This window comes from Colias philodice, chromosome 29 (assembly GCF_061535455.1).
Source record: "Colias philodice isolate Cphi_HAF_F1 chromosome 29, ilColPhil1 Martin Lab GWU primary, whole genome shotgun sequence".
Lineage (NCBI taxonomy): Eukaryota > Metazoa > Arthropoda > Insecta > Lepidoptera > Pieridae > Colias > Colias philodice.
The window spans coordinates 2,845,090-2,869,886 of record NC_143114.1 but is presented as its reverse complement, the minus strand read 5'-3'; the positions used below and the strand labels follow the sequence as shown (position 1 = coordinate 2,869,886).

The following is a 24,797-nucleotide window of genomic DNA, read 5'->3' as shown; positions in this document are numbered from 1 at the left end:
TTTAATTCTGGAGTAAGCCAGGGCGCCGGAAGGTGCTTAACTTTCATCCGCCTAATCGGGCCGTGCTTATCATAAACCTGTAAAAGAAAGCTATTAAATAAGGTAATTTTGTCATTTATGGTACAGGCTTCATACACCATATCCCAATTGATAATTGCTGCATCGTTTAACAACTTTTCTAAATCGATACCACCAAAATTACGCCGTAGGAAGTGTGAAGGTCAAAGGAATCAAGAAGAGAAAGTAACTTTGCTGCGGGAGTCATCCTTTAGCAGACAGGTATTAAAATCACCCATCAGTATAACGTGTTGGTAAAGGGGGACAAATTGGTCAAGGAGGACTTGAAAGGAAGGAAAGTATTTAACGGACTATAAAATACTCCTAGAAGTATTAGTAAATATAGTAAGTGAGCATCATCTTTAAAGCACCAATTATAGTATTACCTTAAAATAAATATAATATTAAGTAATACTCGTCATTTTTCTGAACTACAGTCATTTATATTTACAGTTTTGGTCATTATTCTGAATGAGCATCATTGTGCTTTTAGGGCTTTCATGATAATGACGTTCAGACAAATGACGATTTCGACAAATTCGTTTAAAAAACGTATTACAAACGGATTTTTCGAGGAAATGATTAAAAACTTTAAAAACATGTTTCGATCTTACATAACTTGGCACAAAAAAAATATCATACAGCAAATATTAGATTATACACATCGAGAAATGCAAATGACGTCTTGTTTGGAAATTTTTGTAGAACGTAATATGAAGACTCACCTGGGTAAAACGAACACGTCCTTCCCCACCGAAGTACTGCGATCGACTAAAGCGAGCAATCAGATTTCACCACAAAACAGGTTTAAACTTGCCACGTCGGGTACATCGGCATGGCGTTAAAAACAAACAATTCGTTGAACAATGACGCGAATTTTATGGACATTTTAAAAACAGAGTTTTAAGTTACTTAATATAAATTGATGGGTTATTTTTTGGTAATGAATTGTTAACTAGTTATTTATCTTCTTATTAACATTAAATTTGTATCCTATCGAGCAAATTTAAATATTTTAGATAAAGAATTGTAAGCGACAGTAGTGAAAGGACACGCAAAAATATCACAATTTTCATACTTTTTCTATGATAACTTTTTATATATTAACTCTTCTTTAAAATATTTTTGTGGGACATTTTCGTTATTTAATAAGACAGTAAAAACTGTATTTATACATAAAATTTATGAAGGCGTTTTTTAATAATATCGAAAGACATTAATTTAGTCCCTCTTAAATATTCACCCAACTACAACTGTAACTACATACTTACTGAAAAATTAAAACAATTTTTTCGCGCTGTATTTTTATTTCTTACTGTGTCATGTGTGATATCTTGGTGATATCCATAAATGACAACCACTCGTTAGAGAGTAGTATATTATTTGATGACAACTATCGCCGCCATGTTGTTATAACATCCAGAAGCATCCAGATTCCAGTATCCACAACGTATCGGTTCGTTGGCACTGTATCGCAACGATTTCAACATAAATTCCGTTAAAATATATTAATTAGTTATCGTTTTAGATCGTGTGTATTCTGTGGTGTGTATGTTTTAGTTTACGTGTTTCTTTTGCAAAAAAAAACATAACCTATATTATTTGGAGATGAATGCCAAGCCGACAAAGTATAGACGTAATGGACCTGCATGGAGGTATATAACGGAAATAGACGATGAAAATCGGTTTGGTACGTGTTCATTGTGTTCCAAAAGGGTGTCATTTAAATCAACAACAGGAAATTTGAGGCAACACCTGATCAAACAGCATGGCATTGACTTTAGTTCCTTGGCAAATGATTCTGAAATCTATAAAGGTGAGTTTTCTTAAAAAAAAATAACACGTAAAAAGTCACATAAAAGCTCGATATCAAGTGACATCTGTCAGCCCGCATTTTGAGAGCGTGCTGGATTATGGCCCGAACTAGGGATGTTCATGTAAAAAAATATCGATATTTTTGTCGATATAATATTCGTAGTGTTCTATCGATACTTTGCGAATATATCGTACAAATATATCGATATTTTCGATATATCGTAAGCAATTTGTATTTAACTAGTCTATAATATTGAATATTAGATAGGGTTCAGGTTAATATGAGTAAAACAGAGTGCAGAAACAAATCAATTTTATTTATTTATAAATCCCAATACTTTTTCTCTAGATCTTGCAAAAATAAATTTTTATTTACTCTTTTGGCTTGCAGTCTGCTTCTCTGCTGAGTTAAAACCTGTGCGGTTTTTGAAAAGTCGCTCAGATGGAACAGAGCTAGCCACCATTGTTAAATATTTCAATTTTGTAAACTGTATTAAACAAAACAGACAACTTTTATTTATAGGATAATTTGTACTGAGAACGAAGCGAGTAATCGCAAACCACAGATTAATTAAATATAGAAGAGTTTTTCTGTATCGGATATATTTTACAGAGTATTTCTACGCCCTATTACCGATATTATATCGTTGGCTGTAGCAGCCACTTCGTACAAGTTGCAAAAATTAATCCGCATAACTTTTCTATCACGTTAAAGGTTTGAAGTAACAGGTAAAATAACCCGATCGTCCTGATATAATGTAATACATACTGAAAACATACTGAAAAATAAAAACATTTTTTTCGCGCTGTATTTTTATTTATTTGTGTCATGTGTGACATCCCTAAATGACAACTATCGCCGCCATGTTGTTATAACATCCAGTATCCACAACGTATCGGTTCGTTGGCACTGTATCGCAACGTTTTCAACATAAATTCCGTTAAAATATATTTAGTTATCGTTTTAGATCGGGTGTATGTTTTAGTTTACGTGTTTCTCATGCAAAAAAAGTGTAAACTGTAAAATAAGTGCGTGATAATAGCATAACCTATATTATTAAGAGATGAATGCCAAGCCAACAAGGTATAAAGGTCGTAAGGGACCTGTATGGAGGTATATAACGGAAATAGACACTGAAAATCGGTTTGGTACGTGTTCCTTGTGTTTGACAAGGCTGTCATTTAAATCAACAACAGGAAATTTGAGGCAACACATGATCAAACGGCACGGCATTGACTTTAGTTCCTTGGAAAATGATTCTGAAATCTATAGAGGTGAGTTTTCTTTAAAAAAATAACACGTAAAGAAGTCACCTATAAGCTCGTTAACAAGCATAAATTATCAAATGACATCTGTCAACCCGCATGGCGCATTTGGCGAGCGTGCTGGATTAGAATAGGTACGGCCCGAACCTTCATAGGTGGCGTTCCTGCAATGGGAACATAATATTATATGGGCTGATTTTGATGGAGATGTTGAAATTTTAATATATATACTGGCCGCTTGTTTCGGCTTCGTCTGGGATAAAAAAAAAATATATCTGTAGGTATATTAAGTATGTACTTACATTCAATTTTGGTACCAATGAGCTTTTGCTTACCCACCTACGATCGCGATGGTCGATGGCTTCAATAACCGTTTTTACAACATTTTGATACCGGTGCGGGGTGCCGATATGATATGATATAGGCACAGTATTACAATATGAAAATAATGTTGTAATACTGTGATATAGGTACATTTTTGAGTTTTAAAATATTTACATACAGTAGTTACCAGTAGGTACTTACATTTTGTAATCTAAGGTACTTACTTAAGAAAAGGATACCTACCTACTAGATTAGCTAAATAAGGGTTATTCATAAGTTTGTAGTTGACGTTCATAGATAGGTATACTTTATCGATGTACCTATTATAATTTATATTGTACTAGCTTTCCGCCCGCGGCTTCGCCCGCGTTTTCGGAGAAAAACCCGTTCCCGTAGGATTTCCGGGATAAAACCTATCCTATGTCCTTTCTCGGGTATCAAAATATATCTATACCAAATTTCATGCAAATTGGTTCAGTAGTTCAGGCGTGATTGAGTAACAGACAGACAGACAGACAGAGTTACTTTCGCATTTATAATATTAAGTATGGATTGTAACTGTAAGTACATACAACCTCCTTTAAATATATATACATAAATATACTTAGGTAATTTTTAATTTGTACAGATACTAGATAAGTACTTAAATAATTAAGTATTTTTATTATATACTAGATAGTAGATTTCCGCCCGCGGCTTCGCCCGCGTTTGCAAAGGAAAACCCGCATAGTTCCCGTTCCCGTGGGATTTCCGGGATAAAAACTACCCTATGTGTTAATCCAAGTTACCCTCTATATGTGTGCTAAATTTCATTGTAATCGGTTCTGTAGGTTTTACGTAAAAGAGTAACAAACATCCATACATTCATACATCCTTACAAACTTTCGCCTTTATAATATATATTAGATCATCAAAATTACGCTCTAGCCTCTAACAAATTCATTTTAAATGGTAGTAATCATCGTCAAGTTACAGTCTTCGTAAAAATAAAAGTATTTTGATGATGTTCTGGGCACTTTTAAAAGCATACAACGATACAACACTGCCAGTCAGCATCGCGCCATTCATATAGGTCACGTATATTACGTAAACCGGATTCTGGTATTTATTCTCTGTGTTGTTAAGGCGTTATTGCCATGCGCAGTAAATTGTTTACATTAACTATTCATTCTAGAACATGCTATATGCAAACAGATGCTTTTCAATTTTCTTTCTAAATTCAATGCAATATGGTTCACTTTTGTGTGTGTTACTCAGGATATATTACAAAATATTACGTGAAAGAGACAATGTTATCGTGTTTTCGTTTTAGACTCGGTACAATTTTAAAAGATCGCATCTGTTGAACAGTGTTATAGGAGAATGTTCCCTAATGTACGGAAATATGAGCTATATTTGCGTGGAGGTTCTTTTGTTTTGCTGTAAATAGCGAGATGTTGTTTTCAACGTAAGTGCGGCAACGTCGCACGCCCGGACCGCATATTGATTCGATCTATAAATGGATTTTAGCTTCTTCTGGAGTTCAGAATACTGTGGACTATTTTGTGGAAACTTTCTATAACGACATTTATGTTCAGGTTTCAATATTATGATATATATTTAAACGAACGTTCAAAGCTTATTTATGAAGTAATAAGACTATCCAACTAGTCGTATTCTTATTTTTCGTAAATAGGTAGGTTATTTACGAAAAATTAGAATACGACTAGTTGGATACTAGGTAGTTTCTTGTCAAACGTTATTTGTCTCCGCCTCTATGAAAAAATATTTGAAAAGTTTGCTAATAAAAGTCTGTAATCCAGAAGCAGCCAATATTATTAGTAAGGGACCTACAGCCTACAGGCTACAACTACTACAAGTGATTTCTAATTGTTATATTTAATTTTAATTAATCTACCTACCATGTTTTAATATACAGAAGCATGCATTGTTATCTTTTTCGATAAGATTAGGATAGATTTCATTACACAGATAGATAGATATACTAGATAGTATCTCATAAAATCTATCGAGTATCGACGTCATTATGACTATCTTCAAGTTAAAAATGACGTGCATAACTGCATAGTCACAGAATCTAGGTATATGTACTTTTTTTATACTATCTATAATTCTATACTTAATATTATAAAGCTGAAGAGTTTGTTTGTTTGTTTGAACGCGCTAATCTTGGGAACTACAGCTTGTCCGATTTGAAAAATTCTTTCGGTGTTAGATAACCCATTTATCGAGGAAGGCTATAGCCTATAGGCTATAATTATATCATCACGTTAAGACCAACAGGAGCGAAGAAATGCGGGTGAAACCGCGGGGAACAGCTAGTAAAATATATAAGTACATAAACCCACGTTTGTTCACGTCTTTTCGAGAAAAAAGTTGGTTCCAACTTCCAAATAGTTTCTCTTTTGGCGCCAAGACTTGCTCAATTAAGCATGACCATAGCATGACAGACTGGTTTGACAAGTCGAATCGGTAATAAATTGGTATATCCATAGGTAATCTCGATGGTATATAGGTACTTTTTACTAGTCTAAAATCGTGGACATTATTTTGTCCGCTTATTTGTGAGTTATTTCAGTGACAGCTGACATAGTCCAGTCTGTGGGGAAATGTAAAAGCCTCTGCTCTACAAAAGGTGGCGTAGAAAATGTTTTGAAACAATATTGTTTAGGTATGAAAGGTTAATAAAAATCCAAGTTCTCGACCTTGACGGACCCAGGCGCTAGCCGCCATCTTGAATTAAAGGTGCTAAAATTAGGTATATTTTAAATAACTTCTCAATTGTTTACTAAATCACAAAAGTGTCTATTAGGGGTTCAAAGAAGACAAAATTATCTACATTTTTTACATACATGATTATTCTGTAAGTCTTAAAGGTAAAAAGTTACGTCCTCATTTTGGAATACCATTGTATTCCACACCGAGCTCTGCTTACAGTTTCTAAATGAATTTTTATTAAAATTTGCGAAGTATTTTAATTTTTAAGCACAAATTCAACAAAAAAAGAATAAAATTTTTCATAATACATATTTAGGATACTTAGTCATATCTCATACTAAATGTATGGGAGTGTTTGGTGTAAAATTTTTGGATATTTACCGTTTTATTTTTAAAAAGTTATAGCTGTTGTCATTTTACTCATTAGGTAAAGGGCTTCCGATATCAGTATAAAGTTTTTTGATATCTGCAATAGTTACGGAATAATCGCCTGTGCACACTTAACGATTACACCCTGTATATTACGATTCGGAATCTCTTCCTCAACATTATTGAGAGTTACTACCGCAAGAAACACGTTTTATTTCCGTGTAAGAATCGAAATATCCTTCCCATTGTTTATTGCTATTAGCTGTGACCCGCGGTTTTACCCGCATTTTTCCGCTCCTGTTGGCTAAGCGTGATGATACTCATATGCTCAAATCGCAGATTATAAAATAAAAGCCTTTTTTTAATTTACGTATAGGTATTATGAAGCATTTTTTGACCGATAGGCGATATAGTCTACATAATATTATATTCTGTAATCTTTGTGATATCAAATAAGATCAAATATTGTTCATTCACTATATTCGCATTATGACGTTGTACAGCCTAAAACAGTCTTTCCCAACGTGGGCGATAACGCCCCCTTGTGGGCGCTGCAGGCCTAAAGGGGGGCGGTAAGAGACCCAGAAAAAAAAGGGGGCGTTGTGTAGGGCTTTGGGGTCGATTTATAATTTCATCTACCTAGCTAGGAAGACTCTTAGAAACCGACTGAGCTCTCGACTTCGAGAGTCGACATCTTGTGAACATCAACTAATATTAATATGATTGAGATATAGCTCAAAATCGGTTCGATATAATAGACCGCGGGCAATCATGTTTTAACAAGTTTTTGTTAAATAATCCGATTTGTACATTCCTGTATCAATCGGCTGGTTCTATAATACTTGTTCTTGCTTGTCGAGTACGATTGGGCGTCGAATGAGATAAACGAGTTTATGCACGTTTGATGTCTTATTCCTGTTGGTGCGTGCTGCTTATGCAATCCTATATAAACGACGTAAATTTATTTTATTTTCATTTGCGGTTTCGCGCATAATAGATAAGCAGTACTTGATTTCAACACTTACGTATTTCTCAAAACAAAACAATGTCGGAAGTAAAAAAGAAGAGACGGCAATACTCTGCGGAATATATTAAATTCGGATTTATTGAAAATCCCACAAACCCGTCATCGCCTTTGTGTCTTCTATGTCTAAAAACATTTTCGAACGAAGCAATGAAGCCTTCAAGACTGCAAGATCATTTGAATAAAATGCATCCAGATAAGAAAGACAAGAATGAAGCATTTTTTCAAGACCTAGAGAAGAAGCATAATACTCAGCCAAGTGTATCAAAACTATTTTCGGCGGCTGCTAAGCAAGATGACGACGGACTTCGAGCTTCGTACAATATCTCTTTGTTAATTGCTCAAAAAGGCAAACCACACAACATCGGAGAAGAGTTAATTTTGCCAGCAATAAAGGAAGTAATAACTACTGTGCTTCATAAACCGGCCGCAGATATTATCCGAAAAATTCCTTTGAGTAATAATTCTGTGCAAAGACGAATTGATGAAATGGCTGAAAACATTGAAGAATCATTGTGCAATCATCTGAGGACTAGTCAATTCTCAATTCAGCTCGATGAGTCCACTTTACCAACTAATGAAGCGTTGTTGCTATCTTACGGGAGGTTTATTAAAGATGAGAAAATACGTGAAGAACTATTGTTTGCCAGAAATTTGGAGACAGATACAAAAGGCGAAACCATATTCAATACATTGGAAAAGTTTTGTGAAGAGAAAGAGATTCCTTTGAAAAATATTATATCAGTTGCTACGGATGGCGCTCCGGCTATGACAGGGCGCCATAAAGGCTTCATAGCGTACTTAAGGAATAAAATTCCAGATGTCCTTGCTATACATTGCGTTATTCATAGACAACATTTGGTTGCTAGAAACTTAAGTGAACGACTATTTCAATCACTGCAATATGTCATCAAAGCAGTCAATAAAATCCGTAGCAGCTCTTTGAATGATAGATTATTTCATCAGCTTTGTGCTACTAATGACGAAGATTTCAACCGTTTGTTGCTTCATACTGAAGTTCGTTGGCTGTCAAGAGGCAATTGTCTGATTCGATTTTACAACCTGTTTGACTCTGTGATAGAGTTCTTGGAAACTAAAGATACAGAACTGCGCAACAATCTCATAACATCAAAGAATGATATAGCTTACATGACATACCTGTATAAACTGTTCAACGACATGAACCTCCAACTGCAAGGCGATGAACTAAATTTAATTAAAACAAAAAATGTCGTTGCTGCTTTCGCAGCCAAACTGCTTCTGCACAAAAAGAATATGGGCAGACGTGAGTTTCACAATTTTCCGAATTTATCAGTATTTTGCAGTAACGACGACTTGTTTGCCTACTGCCAACATTTGGAAAACCTCCACATTGACTTCACCGAACGATACCAGGACATTTTAAACTTGGAAATACCAGACTGGGTGTTGGATCCGTTTTCAAATGTCAACACATCAATGTCACCTCAGCTGGAAGAAGAACTTATAGAATTGACAACAAACGAAGAAACAAAAATCAAGTTTAAAAATGGATATCAAGAATTTTGGCTACAAAAACCGATCCCACAATTGTACCCTGGATTGTGGTCAATTGTTCAACGATTCTTGATAGCATTCCCATCGTCATATTTGTGTGAACGTGGATTTAGTGCTGTGGCAACGCTGCTTACTAAAAAGAGAAATCGTTTGCGTGTTACCGAACGTGGCGACTTGCGGCTGTTTTTGAGTAAATTGGAACCTGATATCAACAAACTTATTGAACAGCATCAGATTCAACCTTCACATTAGTTTTTATATAAGAATTGATTATGTTTGTTTTATTTTCAATAAAAGATACTCTACTATAAAGTTGCGTTTCAATAATCAGTTATAAGTACTTAGCGTTTTTTAAGTATGTTTAAAAAGGGGGGCGTTAAAAAATAATTTATTCTTAAAGTGGGCAGTAGACAAAAAAAGGTTGGGAACCCCTGGCCTAAAACATTCTCAGACTTTCGATAGAGATATGTATTGTGCTTTCGGTTCAGTACCTATCACTACCTATACAGCAATAGAGGGAGTCGACAATACTCCAACTCCGCGGGTTAGAGCAAGGCAGCAAATGAACCGGTTGCCCGCCATATTCGCTTCAATGTAATGCCAGTCGGCTCCGAACTATCCGTGATATAGCACCATTCGGATCCGAAAACGGAAATTGAACGGATTTATGTGATATAGTGCGAGTGTGTGTGTGTGTGTTTTGTTATATTGAATAAGTAGCAAAGGTTAAAAGTAACCTTTTCAGTTTTCATGTTTGTTGCTCTTAGTTATTATAAATTTATTCAATAATTAAAATTTACTGTCGCTAAAAATGAAGTGCATATTCGTTTAAAAAAATAGCTTCGCGGTCCGCGTGATATACCTAGCTTTAGCTTTAACATAATAAAAACCGACAAGCGCAGATAACTTTGGAGTGTTATATAGATGGTAGTATGGTAGTAACCTGACTCTTCTAGAACGTCTAATAATTCTCTTAACTGGCGTAAAAAAATAGAACAATGCCGCCTAACTTAAACAGTTCATGCTGGTTTTACTTCAGAAAGGATCCGAATAACGAAAACCGCGCTATTTGCGGTATATGTGGAAAGAGTTTATCTCGAAAAGGCGGTGGGACTTCGTGCCTGAAGAATCACTTGCGTTCGATACATCCGAGTGAATATTCGGATATGTGCAACAGGGAAAACAAACCGGATGTTTCTGGTATGGATTCAACGAATACGATTGGTAGGTAACCAAATAGCACTACTAGAACCTACTATGTAGTATGTACTTAAAAGAGCCTGTGACAGAAGTGAAACTTCTTAGGCAAAATTACCAAAATCGTCGCCTTACTCTATGACGTGACGACATTGCCATAACGCGACCTCGAAATTTTACCCTCAACATGCCTAAAGAAGTTGCACTAAAAAAATACCTACTTTTAAGAATAATATTGTATTGTTTCGATTATGATATGGAGCGCAAGCGCTCCAATAGATCCATGTAGGTACGAAAAAAGTACCTAAGTAAATGCAAGTGAAATCACGGGGAAACACTAGTTTTATTAACATGGTATGGCTATTGGTTACTACGTGACTATAGCAGCTTAAAGTAAAACGAATGGATATGGGTACATCATTCATAAAAAAAGAGGTAAAAGTGACGTAAAACTCAAGTAGAACTCGTATTTTTTAATTTCAAATAGGCCTAAGCCCTAATTAAAACTTCTCGTCGCTTCTAAAGCATTACGATTTACGAAAAACGTCAACACTCAGTGAGTGAAAGAGACAGCTATACGAGGGACAATCAAGGTCGCAAACGACGCCATGTTATTTGATAAGCATGTGATATGTAACTGTGAATTCACAGCTTTTTATTTACTTATTGTAAAAAATAACGACGGCTTTGTGTTGTGATAAATTGATTTCTTGTAGTTTTCATTTAGTAGTACAGCGCTATAAGACAAATGCAATTGAAGAAATACGTTACGTAATATTTAATAAGCAATAACTGCCAGACGTTTGACAAATTGCAAGAACTATTAACAAGGTTCCAAACTCAGATTCCAAATAAAATACCCTTTACCATTCTTTAAGTAAATAGGTTTTTTGATATCTCGCTTAGCCCGGATATTATAATTCGACGCCGGACCTGAGCGAGACGCAACGATGTTAGAAGGAGAACACAATAGACGCCATTTTAGTTCACGCTCGATAACTAACAGTACCGGCCGTGATATTTTCAACGTGATCACGGATAACATAGTGAAGTGTTTTCACAGTTAACAGTTAACAGTGATAATTATTAATAACAATGGCTAGTATTATTTGGCAATACTTCGAGAAACTAGACCAAACTGACGCCGTTTGCAAGTTATGTGACAAGAAATATTCGTACAGAACGTCAATATCCAATTTAAAGAAGCACATGGGATACAAACATAAGGATTTGTATCATGCTATTAGCATTAGGCAAAGTACCGAGTGCAAAGGCGAGTTTAATTATAAATAGCAGTAATATATTCTGTCATAGATACTTAGTAGTTTTTTATGTAATAAGTGACAGCTGTCAATTTGACAAGTAGGTAGCAAACTTTCTATTGGTGTATGCTTTTTGTAGGATAAACAAATATCAAATAATACAACAATACTAGGCGCTATTCCCGGTTTTGCACAAGCCAACCTGGAATAGGTAAAAATTGTTCAATTACGAGTCGGACTTGCGAAAAATGCATGACGAAAGATTTTGAAATCCTCTTCCATAATATGTGTATACGTTTACTATACAAGAAAAACCCTATATTTTGGTAATATACTTAAATTTAACAAAGATAAAAGCCATTTTCCAAAAAATATTTATTAACTGTGCCAAAACAGCTCGCAGGTGTCATGGCGTAGGCGTGACGTCACACTTTGGTAAATACGTAATTATTTGTACGCATTGCGAAGAAAATTAAAAAAATATTTATTTAATTTGTGTTATAGAAACGAATTTCAAGGTTTATAAGTGGTATGCAGTATTGCAGTGTGAATCCACATAAAAATAATGCTCAAAAATGTGTTAGTAATTATTTTAAGCGAGAAAATAATAAGAAATGATTGTATAAAGTTGGCGCGGAGAACCCCGAACCATGTATTCATGAATTCGCAATTATATTTCTGTTCTGAGTCGATAAAGCATACGTGAAACAATAGAAAATAAATAAAAATGCGTATTCTCAACATATTCTTAACAACAAAAAAAATTTTATTATATCGTTGTTTCATATGGTAAAATAATTTTCAAAATCGGTTCGAAAATTTTCAATTAAAATCAAAATCGGTCTAGCCGTTCCATAGATTAGCCAGAACGGACAGACAAAAATTTTAAAAATTATTATTTTTGGTACCTACATGTTTGCTGTTTACATCATTACGTAAAAAAAGCTCATTTTAATATTAAAAAAACTCCAATTGTATGATTATAGATGTATTATGTACCTAGTCGTTATACTGAACACAAATGCCTTCTGGCTTCTAACAACTTTAGTTTATCATGTTGACGTGACCAGCCCTCACCTCGCGGCGCGGCAACGTCGCACGAACCAATATGGCCGTCGGTTTCGATGCATTTCTGTTTCTACTTTCATATCAGCTGATAATTTCTTTGATTTAAATATATGGATTTATCATTTATGATCATGGTATTTAAAACTACTATCAGATACATATATACTTGGCTAGGCTGTATAAGTGATTTTTAGTAGTAATAATAATTATTATAGCCATGTTCTGGTGAAATTATTTTCAAGGTCAGTTCACAGTTCTAGAGATTTATACCATCAAATAAAAATAAACTTTGGTACCGTTAATGGATGTGTCTAGTTGGTTTTATTATCTTTTAACCTAGGTATCTACTTATATTAAACAAGCGGTCCGCCCCGGCTTCGCCCGTGGTACATATTTCGCAATAAAAGGTACCCTATGTTCTTTCTCAGGGTCTAAAGATTGTCTGTGCCAAATTTCATCAAAATCGGTCCAGTAGTTTAAGCGTGAAAAGTGAAAACCATACATTAATTTTTTAATGTCTATGATAAACCATCGGTGGTTCAGTGGTAGAATGCTCGCCTGCCACGCGGGCGGCCCGGGTTCGATTCCCGGCCGATGCAAATATGTTTTTTTCAATTATTTTTATTCTTCATTCGATTATTAGATAACGTGGAAGTATTCCAATAAATATCAAACGAACAATAAACAAATTGTAAATGTATTTCTATATTCATGATTTTTTTTATTTTTTATGAAATACTAGTATACTACGTGATACTACCTATAAAATACTAGTTGCGCTCCGCGGTTTCACCCGCGTGGCACTCACGTTCACTCGTTGGTCTGAGCTTGATGATAATATAGCCTTCCTCGATAAATGGGCTATCTAACACCGAAATAATTTTTCAAATCGTTAATTTTTCAAACCAAATAGTTCCTGAGATTACCGCGTTCAAACATTACTTGCATTATGTTAGCACAGAAATTATTAAACTTTAGGTGCGTATTCAAAAATAAACTTATATGACCTATCCAAATGTGCTACCATAGAGCACAGTGCAGTTACCTATTTCTGTTCAATTAGTCAAGTTCAAATACCTTGCCCACGCAACGCGCCAAAATGATTCATAGATTAAAAATTGTTCGATACAATTCTTTATCTATAGGTAGGTAATGGTATATATAAAAATGAAACTCGTTTCGCGAATCGCGTTGTCACGGCATCACGTGTGAACGGGTGGACCGATTTCGATAGGTAATTATTTTTTTATTATATTCCTTGAAAGTACGAGGGTGGTTCTTATGTGGAGAAAACGTCTACCAGGGGCGAAGCTAGGGCGGACCGCTAGTTGTAGATATTTTTGTCCCTGGAAAGATGTTTATACGAATAATATCATTCCTAATGGGGTTTCAGGCTATATCCACCTATATCTCCTAAACTATAAAATTAACTATTATCAAAAACTGAAAGAAAGAAGAAAGAAAGATCATACTTACTGCGTAACTTCTTCCCGAAAATGTAAAAAAGGGGAGGACAATTATTAGTATTTTGTTTGTCGAACTAACTACTGTGCAGATTTGAAAAATTCTTTCGGGGTTAGATAGCCCATTTATCAAGGAAGGCTATCCTTATTATAATACTGTGAGGGACTGTAAGACTCACATCGGTGGAGGCTTCCACCCTATAGTTGTGCTGGGGTTGGTGAAGAGAAAGACCAAATGCTGCTTATTACTATACGACGAGTCTTCTACCGCAGAGTGTACTATGTGATCTGAGTTATGCGAGCGTGCGTGCTTTTGGCGCGAAAAGTGGTTATATTTATGTGTCGATTACAGGTGTTAATGCGTGCGGTAGGAAAACTCTCGTGTAGTACTCATTTATTTCTCATAATTTCTTATATCTATTACATTATATTATTTACTTATATCTATTACTTTATAATACTATTTACTTATGCTAAAATAACAACACCAATAATCATAAACTTTATTTGTCAAACAATCTATAAACTATAAAAATTATACGAACACTATTTTTACTATCTATTATGTATCACACACTATTTTCTCTTATATACTATTACAATTTACGAACATAACACATTTAAATCAGTCTTAGAACATTCTATACAGGTTAACACAACTAAATACACGAAAAAGAACATTACACATACATTATAAACGATTAAACTTGTTATGTAAAACAAATGAACTTATAACACAGTTAAACTATTATGAAACGAAATAAACACTCTATATAAATGAAACTTAAAGTAATAACTTTTACATACGTTTTTATATCGTCGCGAACATTCTCCCGCCGTGAATTGACTCTGAGTCAATTCAGTCTCCTGCGTGAGCGGCTGCTGCTGCTGTCGATGGTAGCACGATGAGTTTCTTTGCAGGTCGCCGGAGTATGCTCCCCTTCGTGCGGACGTCCACTGTTCTCACGATGCCGTCTGCTCCCGGGTAAGTTGCTGTGATGATTCCGAGCGGCCATGTGTTGCGTGGGAGTGTGTTGTCCACTATTAGCACTATGTCACCCACGCGTAGCGCTGCGCCTTTGCCGTAGGGCTCCCGCCGGTTCTGCAATCCAGGTAGGTACTCCTGTACCCAGCGTGTCCAGAACATGTCCGCTAGTCTCTGTGCTGCTCTCCAGTGTGTTCTGCCGATCAGGTCTTTGTCATCGAACGGGCCCCAGGTAGGTACTCGAGCCGGTCCGTGCAGCAGGAAGTGATTCGGTGTGAGCGCTTCAGGTGAGTCCGGGTCGACTGATACATGTGTCAACGGACGGCTGTTGATGGTGAACTCCACTTCAGCGAGGAAGGTGGTGAGTACCTCCTCTGTTGGATGACGCTGATGCAGCACTGCTTCTAATGCTGTTTTTGTGCTTCTCACGAGACGTTCCCACGCGCCGCCCATGAACGGCGCGCCTGGAGGTATGTACCGCCAGTTGATGAGTCGCCGGCCGGCTTCGTCTTCTGTTGCTGTGTCGATCGCCTGACGTGTCTCCTTGTCTGCCGACTTCAAGTTGGTTCCATTGTCAGACCAAATCTCTGTAGGGCAGCCGCGGCGCGCTATCATTCTTCGAAGCGCCATGACTGCTGATTCGGTGGTGAGTGAACCCGCCAGCTCGAGATGTATCGCTCGCGTCGTGAGGCACGTGAAGAGTGCCACATACCTCTTCTGTGTTGATCTATTCACTGTGACTGTTAGCGGGCCGAAATAGTCGATTCCCGTATGTGTGAACGGACGTTGATGGTGTGCAAGTCGGCACTCGGGATGGTCGCCGGTCGGTGGCGCGGTCGGCATAGCTCGTCGTCGTCTGCACGCAAGACATCGATGTATTATCATCCTCGTCGCCGGTCGTAATCGAATAATCCAATAATGTTGTCTGCACTCGTTAATTGTAGCCTCGACGCCGGCGTGATGTAGTTGTCTATGTATATATTCTATATACAGCTTTGCTTCTATACTATTTCCGTCGAGTATCGGAGGATGTTTTTGACTATCGGTGATGTCGCGCGTCCTTGCTATGCGTGTTTTCACTCTTATCAGTCCGTTGATAAGAACAATTGATAATTGTTTTGTTCTACTGTTGATAGGCGGCGCTACATTCTTCATTAAACAGCTTAACTCGTTCGAAAAATAACTATGTTGACTCGCTCGCACTATTAATTCTTCAGCTTGTTTCATGAGTGACGCCGCTATTGTTTTAAATTTTCTATTGTCTTGTACTTGCGTCCGCTTGCTATTGTGTTGTTGTTTTTTAACTTTTTTATTCCAGTTTTCGTCGGCGCGTTGATTGGCTTTTGTTTTCTTGTAATTAACTTTTTCTGTGCGCGCCGATCGACATAATTCGATGAATTGAAGTACTCTTGCGGTCGTTCGTATTAAGCGTTCCCATTTTGAAAATCGCGCGGGCTCTGGAAGCGCTTCTGATAGGTTGCAGATAGGCTGTCTGCTGACTATGTTGTTGATTTTTTCTTCGCCCGTTTCATGTTTCAGCTTCGGCTGTTCTATGCACCATGTTGAGGGGTCCGACTTGAGGAATTCGGGGCCCTGGTACCATCGATGGGTGTTGCTGAAGTCATGCGGTATGTCTCGTGTGGCGTCGTCTGCTACATTTAATTTCGTAGGTACCCAGCGCCATTCGTTGACCGCGCTGTGTTCTTCTATTGCAGCGATGCGATGAGCCACGAATGGTTTGTACGAGCGGGAACCTGTTTGCAACCATGTGAGTACTGTGCGGCTGTCGGTCCAGTATGTGATGGACTCCGGTTTTCTATCATGTTCTTCGATGACTGTGACCGCCATGCGACATCCCATCACAGCTGCTTGCAACTCGAGTCGTGGTATGGAGGTGACCTTGAGCGGCGCTACACGTGCTTTAGCGGTGATGAGTGACACGTGTGTTTCACCGTCGGCTGTGGTAGCTCGCCAGTAGAGCGCTGCTGCGTAGGTGGACTCGCTGGCGTCGACGAATACGTGCAGTTGTAATGACGTAGCTTCACTATATTGTGAATAGCACCGCGGTATGTTGATGCTACTCAGCGCTTTCAGGTGTTGCGTCCAGCTTCTCCACTTCGATGCGAGGTCTTCGGGCAGCTGTTCATCCCATCCGATTCCGCGGCGCCATACTTCTTGTAGTATCCGCTTGGCGTTGATGGTGACCGGCGAGGCGAGTCCGAGTGGATCGAACACGGACATCACTGTTTTCAATAACTCACGCTTAGTGGGCTTTTCGATGTCGAGCGCGCCCACTGGTAATCTTGACATGTCGAGGTTGAACGTGAGTGTGTCCGCGGCTGGTCTCCACATGAGACCCAGAACTCGTTCTATTTTTGACTCGTCGTTGATGTCGACCGTCGTCATGGATGTGTTGTTTTCACAGAGAGCTTCTATAACTTGTTGTGAATTCGACGCCCATTGCCTGAGTTCGTAATGTGCTTGTTGATGTATATAACGAACTTGTTTAGCTATCTTGATCGCCTCTTCTGTGGTTTTGTAGCTATGGAGATAATCATCTACGTAGTGATTGTTCACGATCGCTGCCGCCGCTTCCGGATATTCTTGTTCATATTTTGCGGCGTTTGTATTCTTTACGTAGATGGCGATGGCTGGCGAACACGTGGCTCCGAATATTAGTGACGTCATCCTGTATTCCTCTGGCGGCTGGTCGTCACGTCGATTGCCTCGCCACAGGTATCGGAGCGCGTCTCTATCTTCTATATTCACTTTCACTTGCATAAACATTTCGCTTATGTCGGCGCTCACTGCTATTCTGTGTTGTCTGAAGCGCATCAGGACCCCCGGGAGAGATTGAAGGAGGTCCGGTCCCGAGAGGAGGTGATCGTTGAGTGAGACCCCCTGGCTTCTGGCCGCTGCATCATGTACCACACGTACTTTATTCGGCTTCATGGGATTGAGCACCGGGAAGTGTGGTAGGTACCACGTTCTATTGTCGCTTTTTTGTGGCGGCGCGGGCTCGGCGTATCCCTTTTCTATTAAAGCGTTCATCTGTTCGTTGTACTTTTCTTTCAGTCTTCCGTCTCTGTCTAATTTATTTTCTATGCTGTACAATCTTCGAAGTGTATTGCTGTAGTTATTCGGCATCTTGAAATCTCGTTGTTTCCACAATAACGGCATTTGATAACGACCATCTTCTGTCTCTGTCGCACGCTCTTTGAGTTGAGAGAGAGCGCGCTGTTCCGGGTCGTTCGCTGGCCTCTTCTGTTCTATTGTGAGTGACTCGATGGCGAAGAATCTTTTCAATTGCTCATCCATGTTGTCTTCTATTGTTATGTGGTTTACGAAATTAACTCGTTGTCCTAGTGAACGAGTGTGCGCGCCGTGTAATACCCATCCCAACGGCGTGCGGGATGCGACGGGCTGATGTCGTTGTCCCTTTCGCACTTCGGACGCTATGAGCAGGTGCCAGTTGTCTTGACCGATGAGTATTCTGGGCTTCGCGTTGTAATATTTCAAACTGTTTTCTAAATCGCCAAGATGCTTGCAGCCGCGGACGTCTTCATCTGTTATTGTTTGCGGCGACAGTTGTAGGTGTTCTATTGTTCTCGCAGTCATCTTGTGATTTTTGGTTGCGCCGTGAATGGTGAGAGTGATACGGCGTGACTTCGTTGCTTCTATCTTCGTACTGGCGATCGCTTCTATGTGTAATGGATCGAAAGTGCCGGTGACGCCCGTCCTCTTCGCTATGTCGTTGTCTATGAGTGTGACGGTTGAGCCGTCGTCGAGGAGCGCGTACGTGTTGACATCTCCCGCCGGTCCGGATACACATACGGGCAGCATCTTCAAATACGCTCGCGTACCGCTCTTTGTCCATGTTGATGCGACCGTTTCTTGTTGATTTTCTGTCTCTTTCTCGGCGTGGATGAAGTGAAGCAGTCTGTGATGCGATCTTTCACAGTTATTTTCATTGCATCTTCTCTTGGGGCAATTGTGATTCTTTGTTCTATAACGAAGGCAGCGGAAACATAGCCGTTGTGATTTAGCTATGTCCCATCTCGTAGACACGTCGTTTTTCTTGAATTTTTCGCACTGTGATATGTTGTGTCCCTCTTCCTCGCAGACTGGACACTTCGATGGTGGCTTGCTGACCGTGCTGAACGTTCTCTGAGCTTTTCTTTTATTTTCTATATTTTCTATGTTGCTTTCAGGTTGAGCGTAAGGGCCGCATCGTTCCGCCTCCCTCTCGAGGAAGCGAGATAGCTTCAGTAGGTCGGCCTCTTCTGTCTCGTGCTCCGATGAAAAATCGTACCATCGATACTTCATTACTGGTGGTAATTTTTCTATTGTGATCTTCGTAGCTTCTGGATTATACAGATAATGTATGCGATTGAGAGCTTTCAGTGTCGCCGTGATGTTGGCGACGCGGCTCGCGAATACGCAGATATCTCTCGGCGTGTCGGCTGGGCGTGGCAACGATCGTAGCCGATCTATTTCGGCTAACGCTATTGAGTCTGGTCGGCCGAATCTTGATTCTAATGTCTTCATAATTTCTTCTGGATTCCCGCCGTATATGAGGAGACTCTCGACTGCTTCTTTTGCTCGCCCTTTAAGACTTCTGCGAAGGCGTGCTGTATTTTCTATTTTCGTAAACGCCGGTGCAGATTCGTTGTACGCTGCTTTGAATGAGAGCCATTCTTGATGTGACCCCGTATACTGTGGTAGATCGGTGATGTACCTCGGTGTTGTTGCAGGACCGCTTCTCGCGGCGATTGTGATGGCCGCCGCGAGCTCTGATATGTTGATGTTCGACGAGTTCTTCTCTGTTGACGCGTTGCTTTTTTCAGTTTTCGTAATGTTCACGTCGGTTGCTGCGGCGGGGGGGGGCGACGCGACCGTAGGCATTTCTTGCTGTGGTTCTTGCGTAATGGCTAGCAAGTGTGGCTGCGATGTTTGTAGCCATTGGCCGACCTTCTGGCGCGGCTCGTTCGATATGACGCTGCGGTTTTCTTCTTCACTATCTTCGGCTTCGATGGCGCTGATTTGTTCTTTAATTAATTTGAGTTTTAAGCGTAGCGCTGCTCTTTTGGCTTTCGCCAATCTTTGTTTCTTCGATTTTCTTTCTTCTGTGTAGGTTTCGTCCTCGCTGGAGGTTTCTTCTGTACTATGATCTTGACGACGTCGCGAACTTGCAGTTTTCGTTGTTTCTGATGCGGTGGTTGACTCTTCATTCGTCGAGGTGTCGGTGGTCGTGCTTGCATTTTCTGTAGTGGGTTCTGTAGGAGCAGCACGGCCGCCGGCTTCGCTATTTTCTTCCTTGCTCTTCTGTCTTGTAAGCGGCATTTTTTCTATTTTTCTATTCTTCTTTCTTCACAATCCGGAATCGATGGACCAAAATGTGAGGGACTGTAAGACTCACATCGGTGGAGGCTTCCACCCTATAGTTGTGCTGGGGTTGGTGAAGAGAAAGACCAAATGCTGCTTATTACTATACGACGAGTCTTCTACCGCAGAGTGTACTATGTGATCTGAGTTATGCGAGCGTGCGTGCTTTTGGCGCGAAAAGTGGTTATATTTATGTGTCGATTACAGGTGTTAATGCGTGCGGTAGGAAAACTCTCGTGTAGTACTCATTTATTTCTCATAATTTCTTATATCTATTACATTATATTATTTACTTATATCTATTACTTTATAATACTATTTACTTATGCTAAAATAACAACACCAATAATCATAAACTTTATTTGTCAAACAATCTATAAACTATAAAAATTATACGAACACTATTTTTACTATCTATTATGTATCACACACTATTTTCTCTTATATACTATTACAATTTACGAACATAACACATTTAAATCAGTCTTAGAACATTCTATACAGGTTAACACAACTAAATACACGAAAAAGAACATTACACATACATTATAAACGATTAAACTTGTTATGTAAAACAAATGAACTTATAACACAGTTAAACTATTATGAAACGAAATAAACACTCTATATAAATGAAACTTAAAGTAATAACTTTTACATACGTTTTTATATCGTCGCGAACAAATACCATCACGCAAAGACCGACATCAACAGGAACGGAGCACTGCGAGTAAAACCACGTGACGCAGCTAGTTAATTATAATTTTAAATAGCAAAAGCTGTAAGGAAAATTTTTGAGATCGTTATTATAGTAGGTACTTAACTCTGGACTCTGACCGAATTTTCAAACAATATCCGGTCAACCCAACCAGCTAGTATTTTATCACTACATAGTACATAGTATCACATGAGTAGAAAAACGGAACAGAGGCAAAGCCTCAAAGAACCGTGAACCGCGCGAATCGATTGCACTACTACAAGTACGCGGGGCATGTGTTTGTGAACTGTCTGTGACCACTAAGGCCCTGCGCAGACGACAGACTATCCGTGACGCACTTTTTAGTCTGTGAAAATAGAACCTATGAAATTATATGCAGTAACGCACACGACGCGCAAAAAGTCCGGCGCACAAAAAATCCGTGTAATTCGGGCAGACCGCACCGCGCCGCTCCGCACAAAAGTGTGTGAAAAGAATTGAACGTTTGCTTCAACGCGCGCTAACGCAGACGGCGCACACTTTACACGTTTTCCATAGCGTCTACGTCCCTACAGCTCTGCCGACAAAATGATCGAAGATGTGCGTCGTGTGCGTTGAGTCTGTGAAAAATCCGCGACCGACTTTTTGCGCGCCATGCAGACTTTTTGTGCGCCGCAGACTCGATCGCACAAAAAGTGTGCCGTCTGTGTGGCACACTTCGATCATTTTGTCGGCAGAGCTGTAGGGACGTAGACGCTATGGAAATCGTGTAAAGTGTGCGCCGTCTGCGTTAGCGCGCGTTGAAGCAAACGTTCAATTCTTTTCACACACTTTTGTGCGGAGCGGCGCGGTGCGGTCTGCCCGAATTACACGGATTTTTTGTGCGCCGGACTTTTTGCGCGTCGTGTGCGTTACTGCATATAATTTCATAGGTTCTATTTTCACAGACTAAAAAGTGCGTCACGGATAGTCTGTCGTCTGCGCAGGGCCTTAATACAACAACTGGCCGCTTGTCGCGTACGCAGCGATTCTGGAAAAAACCGGTTTACGCTTGCAAGTTGCACAGACAGTTGACAATCTCAGGGTCTGTGCGACGCACGTTGTTTGTTTTGTTAGTTGCAAGTTTGAATATAAAACGTAATGTTTTATTGTTAAAAATGGTTATTTATTGTACTGTGTGTTTGAATAATACTAGAAAAACTAAAAATATATCATACTTCAGCTATCCCAAGGAGTACAATAGGTGAGTAAATATTTTGATTATTGCTTTTTCAAGTAAGTACCTACTTGCGTTTATATTATTAGGTACTTAGGTATTAGGTCCTTCTTTAATAAGAAGAGAATTGTACACGGTGTGTTTTTACCTTTCATTATTATTACAAGTTTAGCATTTGTAAGTATGTCTTGTGTGTACATATGTACCTACCTACTACAAGTTACAACCCTGAACCCACCCACCCAGGCGCCAGGTTGGGTTCTAGCTACTAGTCGGTCTGTCTTGAAATCTATACTAATATCACAGTATTACAATATTATTTCCTACAGTAGGGAACGCCTTTGATGTCGCGCGATGCCGCCGCCAGCGTAGGTACTTACGCTGCCACACGAAAATACGCTAGGGTTGCAACAAATGGGAAATAAAACAATTGTGATTATTAATATTATGATGAAATCATTTATTCATATGTACATTCAAAATAATTGCGATTATTAAATCTGATGTAATTATTATTTTGTTCATAAATATATAATTACAGATATTGCACTGCTAAATATTATTTACGTGGACACTTTATTTTTGGGTGTTCTTAATTGTATATTATAACATTTAACTAAGTAATGCATTCGCATTGGGATGTACAATCTGATTAGAAAATAATGAGGGCAACATATACATAGCTTTGATTTTAATTCAACAGATACAATTAATACAATCTTTCTGAAATATTGTTTCCTTCTGGGATTTCAATGTAGATTAACATCCGTAAACGGAACAGTTTGTGCGCGCCATAATAGAATATGTAAGTACCTATCTTCTTCTTATATATAAAAATGAATCGCAAAATGTGTTGGTAAGCGCATAACTCGAGAACGGCTGAACCGATTTCGATAATTCTTTTTTTATTATATTCCTTGAAGTACGAGGATGGTTCTTATGTAGAGAAAACGTAAATATGTACCACGGGCGAAGCCGGGGCGGGCCGCTAGTATATAATAAAATTATTACACAAAAAATACGACTGCGTCGTCCTTTCGCGCTAGGTTAATGCAAAGTGCAAACTAAGCGTGTTTGCCTTACGCGGCCCGCGTCGCCCGACCCCCCGCCAGTTCCCATCCGTTTCTCTGCACAAGTACATTCGTTTCCGTACTGTATAGATATTGTAATACTGTGCTAATATTATAAAGCTGAAGAATTTGTTTGTTTGTTTGAACGCGCTAATCTCGAGAACTACTGGGCCGATTTGAAAAATTCTTTCGGTGTTAGATAGCCCATTTATCGAGGAAGGTTATAGGCTATAATATCATCACGCTACGACCAACAGGGGTGGAGCCACGGGGGTGAAACTGTGCGATATTTGAAAAGTAGGTATACTATATAGTCTTTGAAATTTACCTTTGTCTTTTAACCGACTTCAAAAAAGGAGGAGGTTCAAGCCGACTGTTTTTTATGTTTGTTGCGTTATAACTTTCGACTGGATAAACCGATTTTGATGATTCTTTTTATATTCGATGAAATACACTTGTCGTTTGGTTCCATAAAAAATCATTCAGTTTGGCTCTGTAGTTTTTATTTTATGAGATTTTTTTGCATTTTGTTTACTTACTGGATGATATAGGTAAATAGCGTACCTATGGACAATTCTATTGCACATGTAAGAAATTTATATACCTACTTATATGAATAAAAAGGATGAAATAAAATTTACCGACTTCAAAAAAACACCACAAAAATTTGTAAAATAACTTTTCTTTCGGAAGTCGGTGGCAAAAAATCCAATTAAATAAAAAACAAAGCCACCGACTTCAGAAAAGTTATTTCATACTTTATTATTTTTGAATTGATTTATTTTTTAATTATTTTTGAGGTTTAAGTCGGTTTAAGTCGGTTAATACTTAGTTTTGAAAAAGTTTTATATAAATAATAGCTTAATCATCTAAAGGGTAAGGGTAAGTGTTCGGTTATCATTGCCATTTAATTTTTGTTTCAGGCGGCAATATTGGCTCAAAGCTGTCGGGCGTGAAGATCTGCTTCTAAAAACTATTGATGATAAAACGAGACAACAATACAGAATATGCGAGGAACACTTCGAAAGTAACTGCATCAAGTTTTCTAAAAATGGAAATGTAAAATATTTGTTTGATTATGCTTTTCCAACACTCAAATTGCCGTCAAACGAAGGTGCAACCTCGAGTTCTATACAAGAAAATGCTTTACCAACGGTTAATTTGCCATCAAATGCTATGAAAATTGAGAATGTATCCGTACAAGAAAATCAGGAAATCCAACTTTCGCCCGCTAGTGAAACACCTTCAAATAACTTTTTAAATAAAATAGTTATTTTGCAAGATTCTCTATTCAGCCATTACAAGGATTTGAATGATGGTAACGTACAATTGGGTTTTTTAATTA

General features: G+C 38.5%; 1 protein-coding gene and 1 non-coding gene across 7 annotated transcripts in view; both read left to right on the top strand.

Annotated features, from left to right (window-relative positions):
• LOC149475814 (uncharacterized) overlaps positions 1–24,797 on the top strand; it is a 34,790-nt gene that overhangs the window by 4,734 nt on the left and 5,259 nt on the right. Inside the window, exons 1-2 of one of the 6 annotated variants that reach the window (XM_089712869.1) lie at positions 21,889–22,409; positions 24,376–24,770. The exons of 1 other annotated variant lie outside the window; for it this stretch is intronic. In XM_089712869.1, coding sequence (XP_089568995.1) covers positions 22,324–22,409; positions 24,376–24,770 — 481 coding nt within the window. In that variant the 5' untranslated portion in view covers positions 21,889–22,323. Of the gene's footprint in view, positions 1–1,504; positions 1,874–2,749; positions 3,148–9,704; positions 10,334–21,888; positions 22,410–24,375; positions 24,771–24,797 lie in introns of those variants that run through there. 4 more of the 6 variants (XM_089712875.1, XM_089712874.1, XM_089712876.1 and 1 more) reach the window with 4 other exon arrangements.
• On the top strand, positions 13,165–13,235 carry TRNAG-GCC (transfer RNA glycine (anticodon GCC)). The gene has a single exon. It is a non-coding gene; the product is annotated as a tRNA-Gly (tRNA).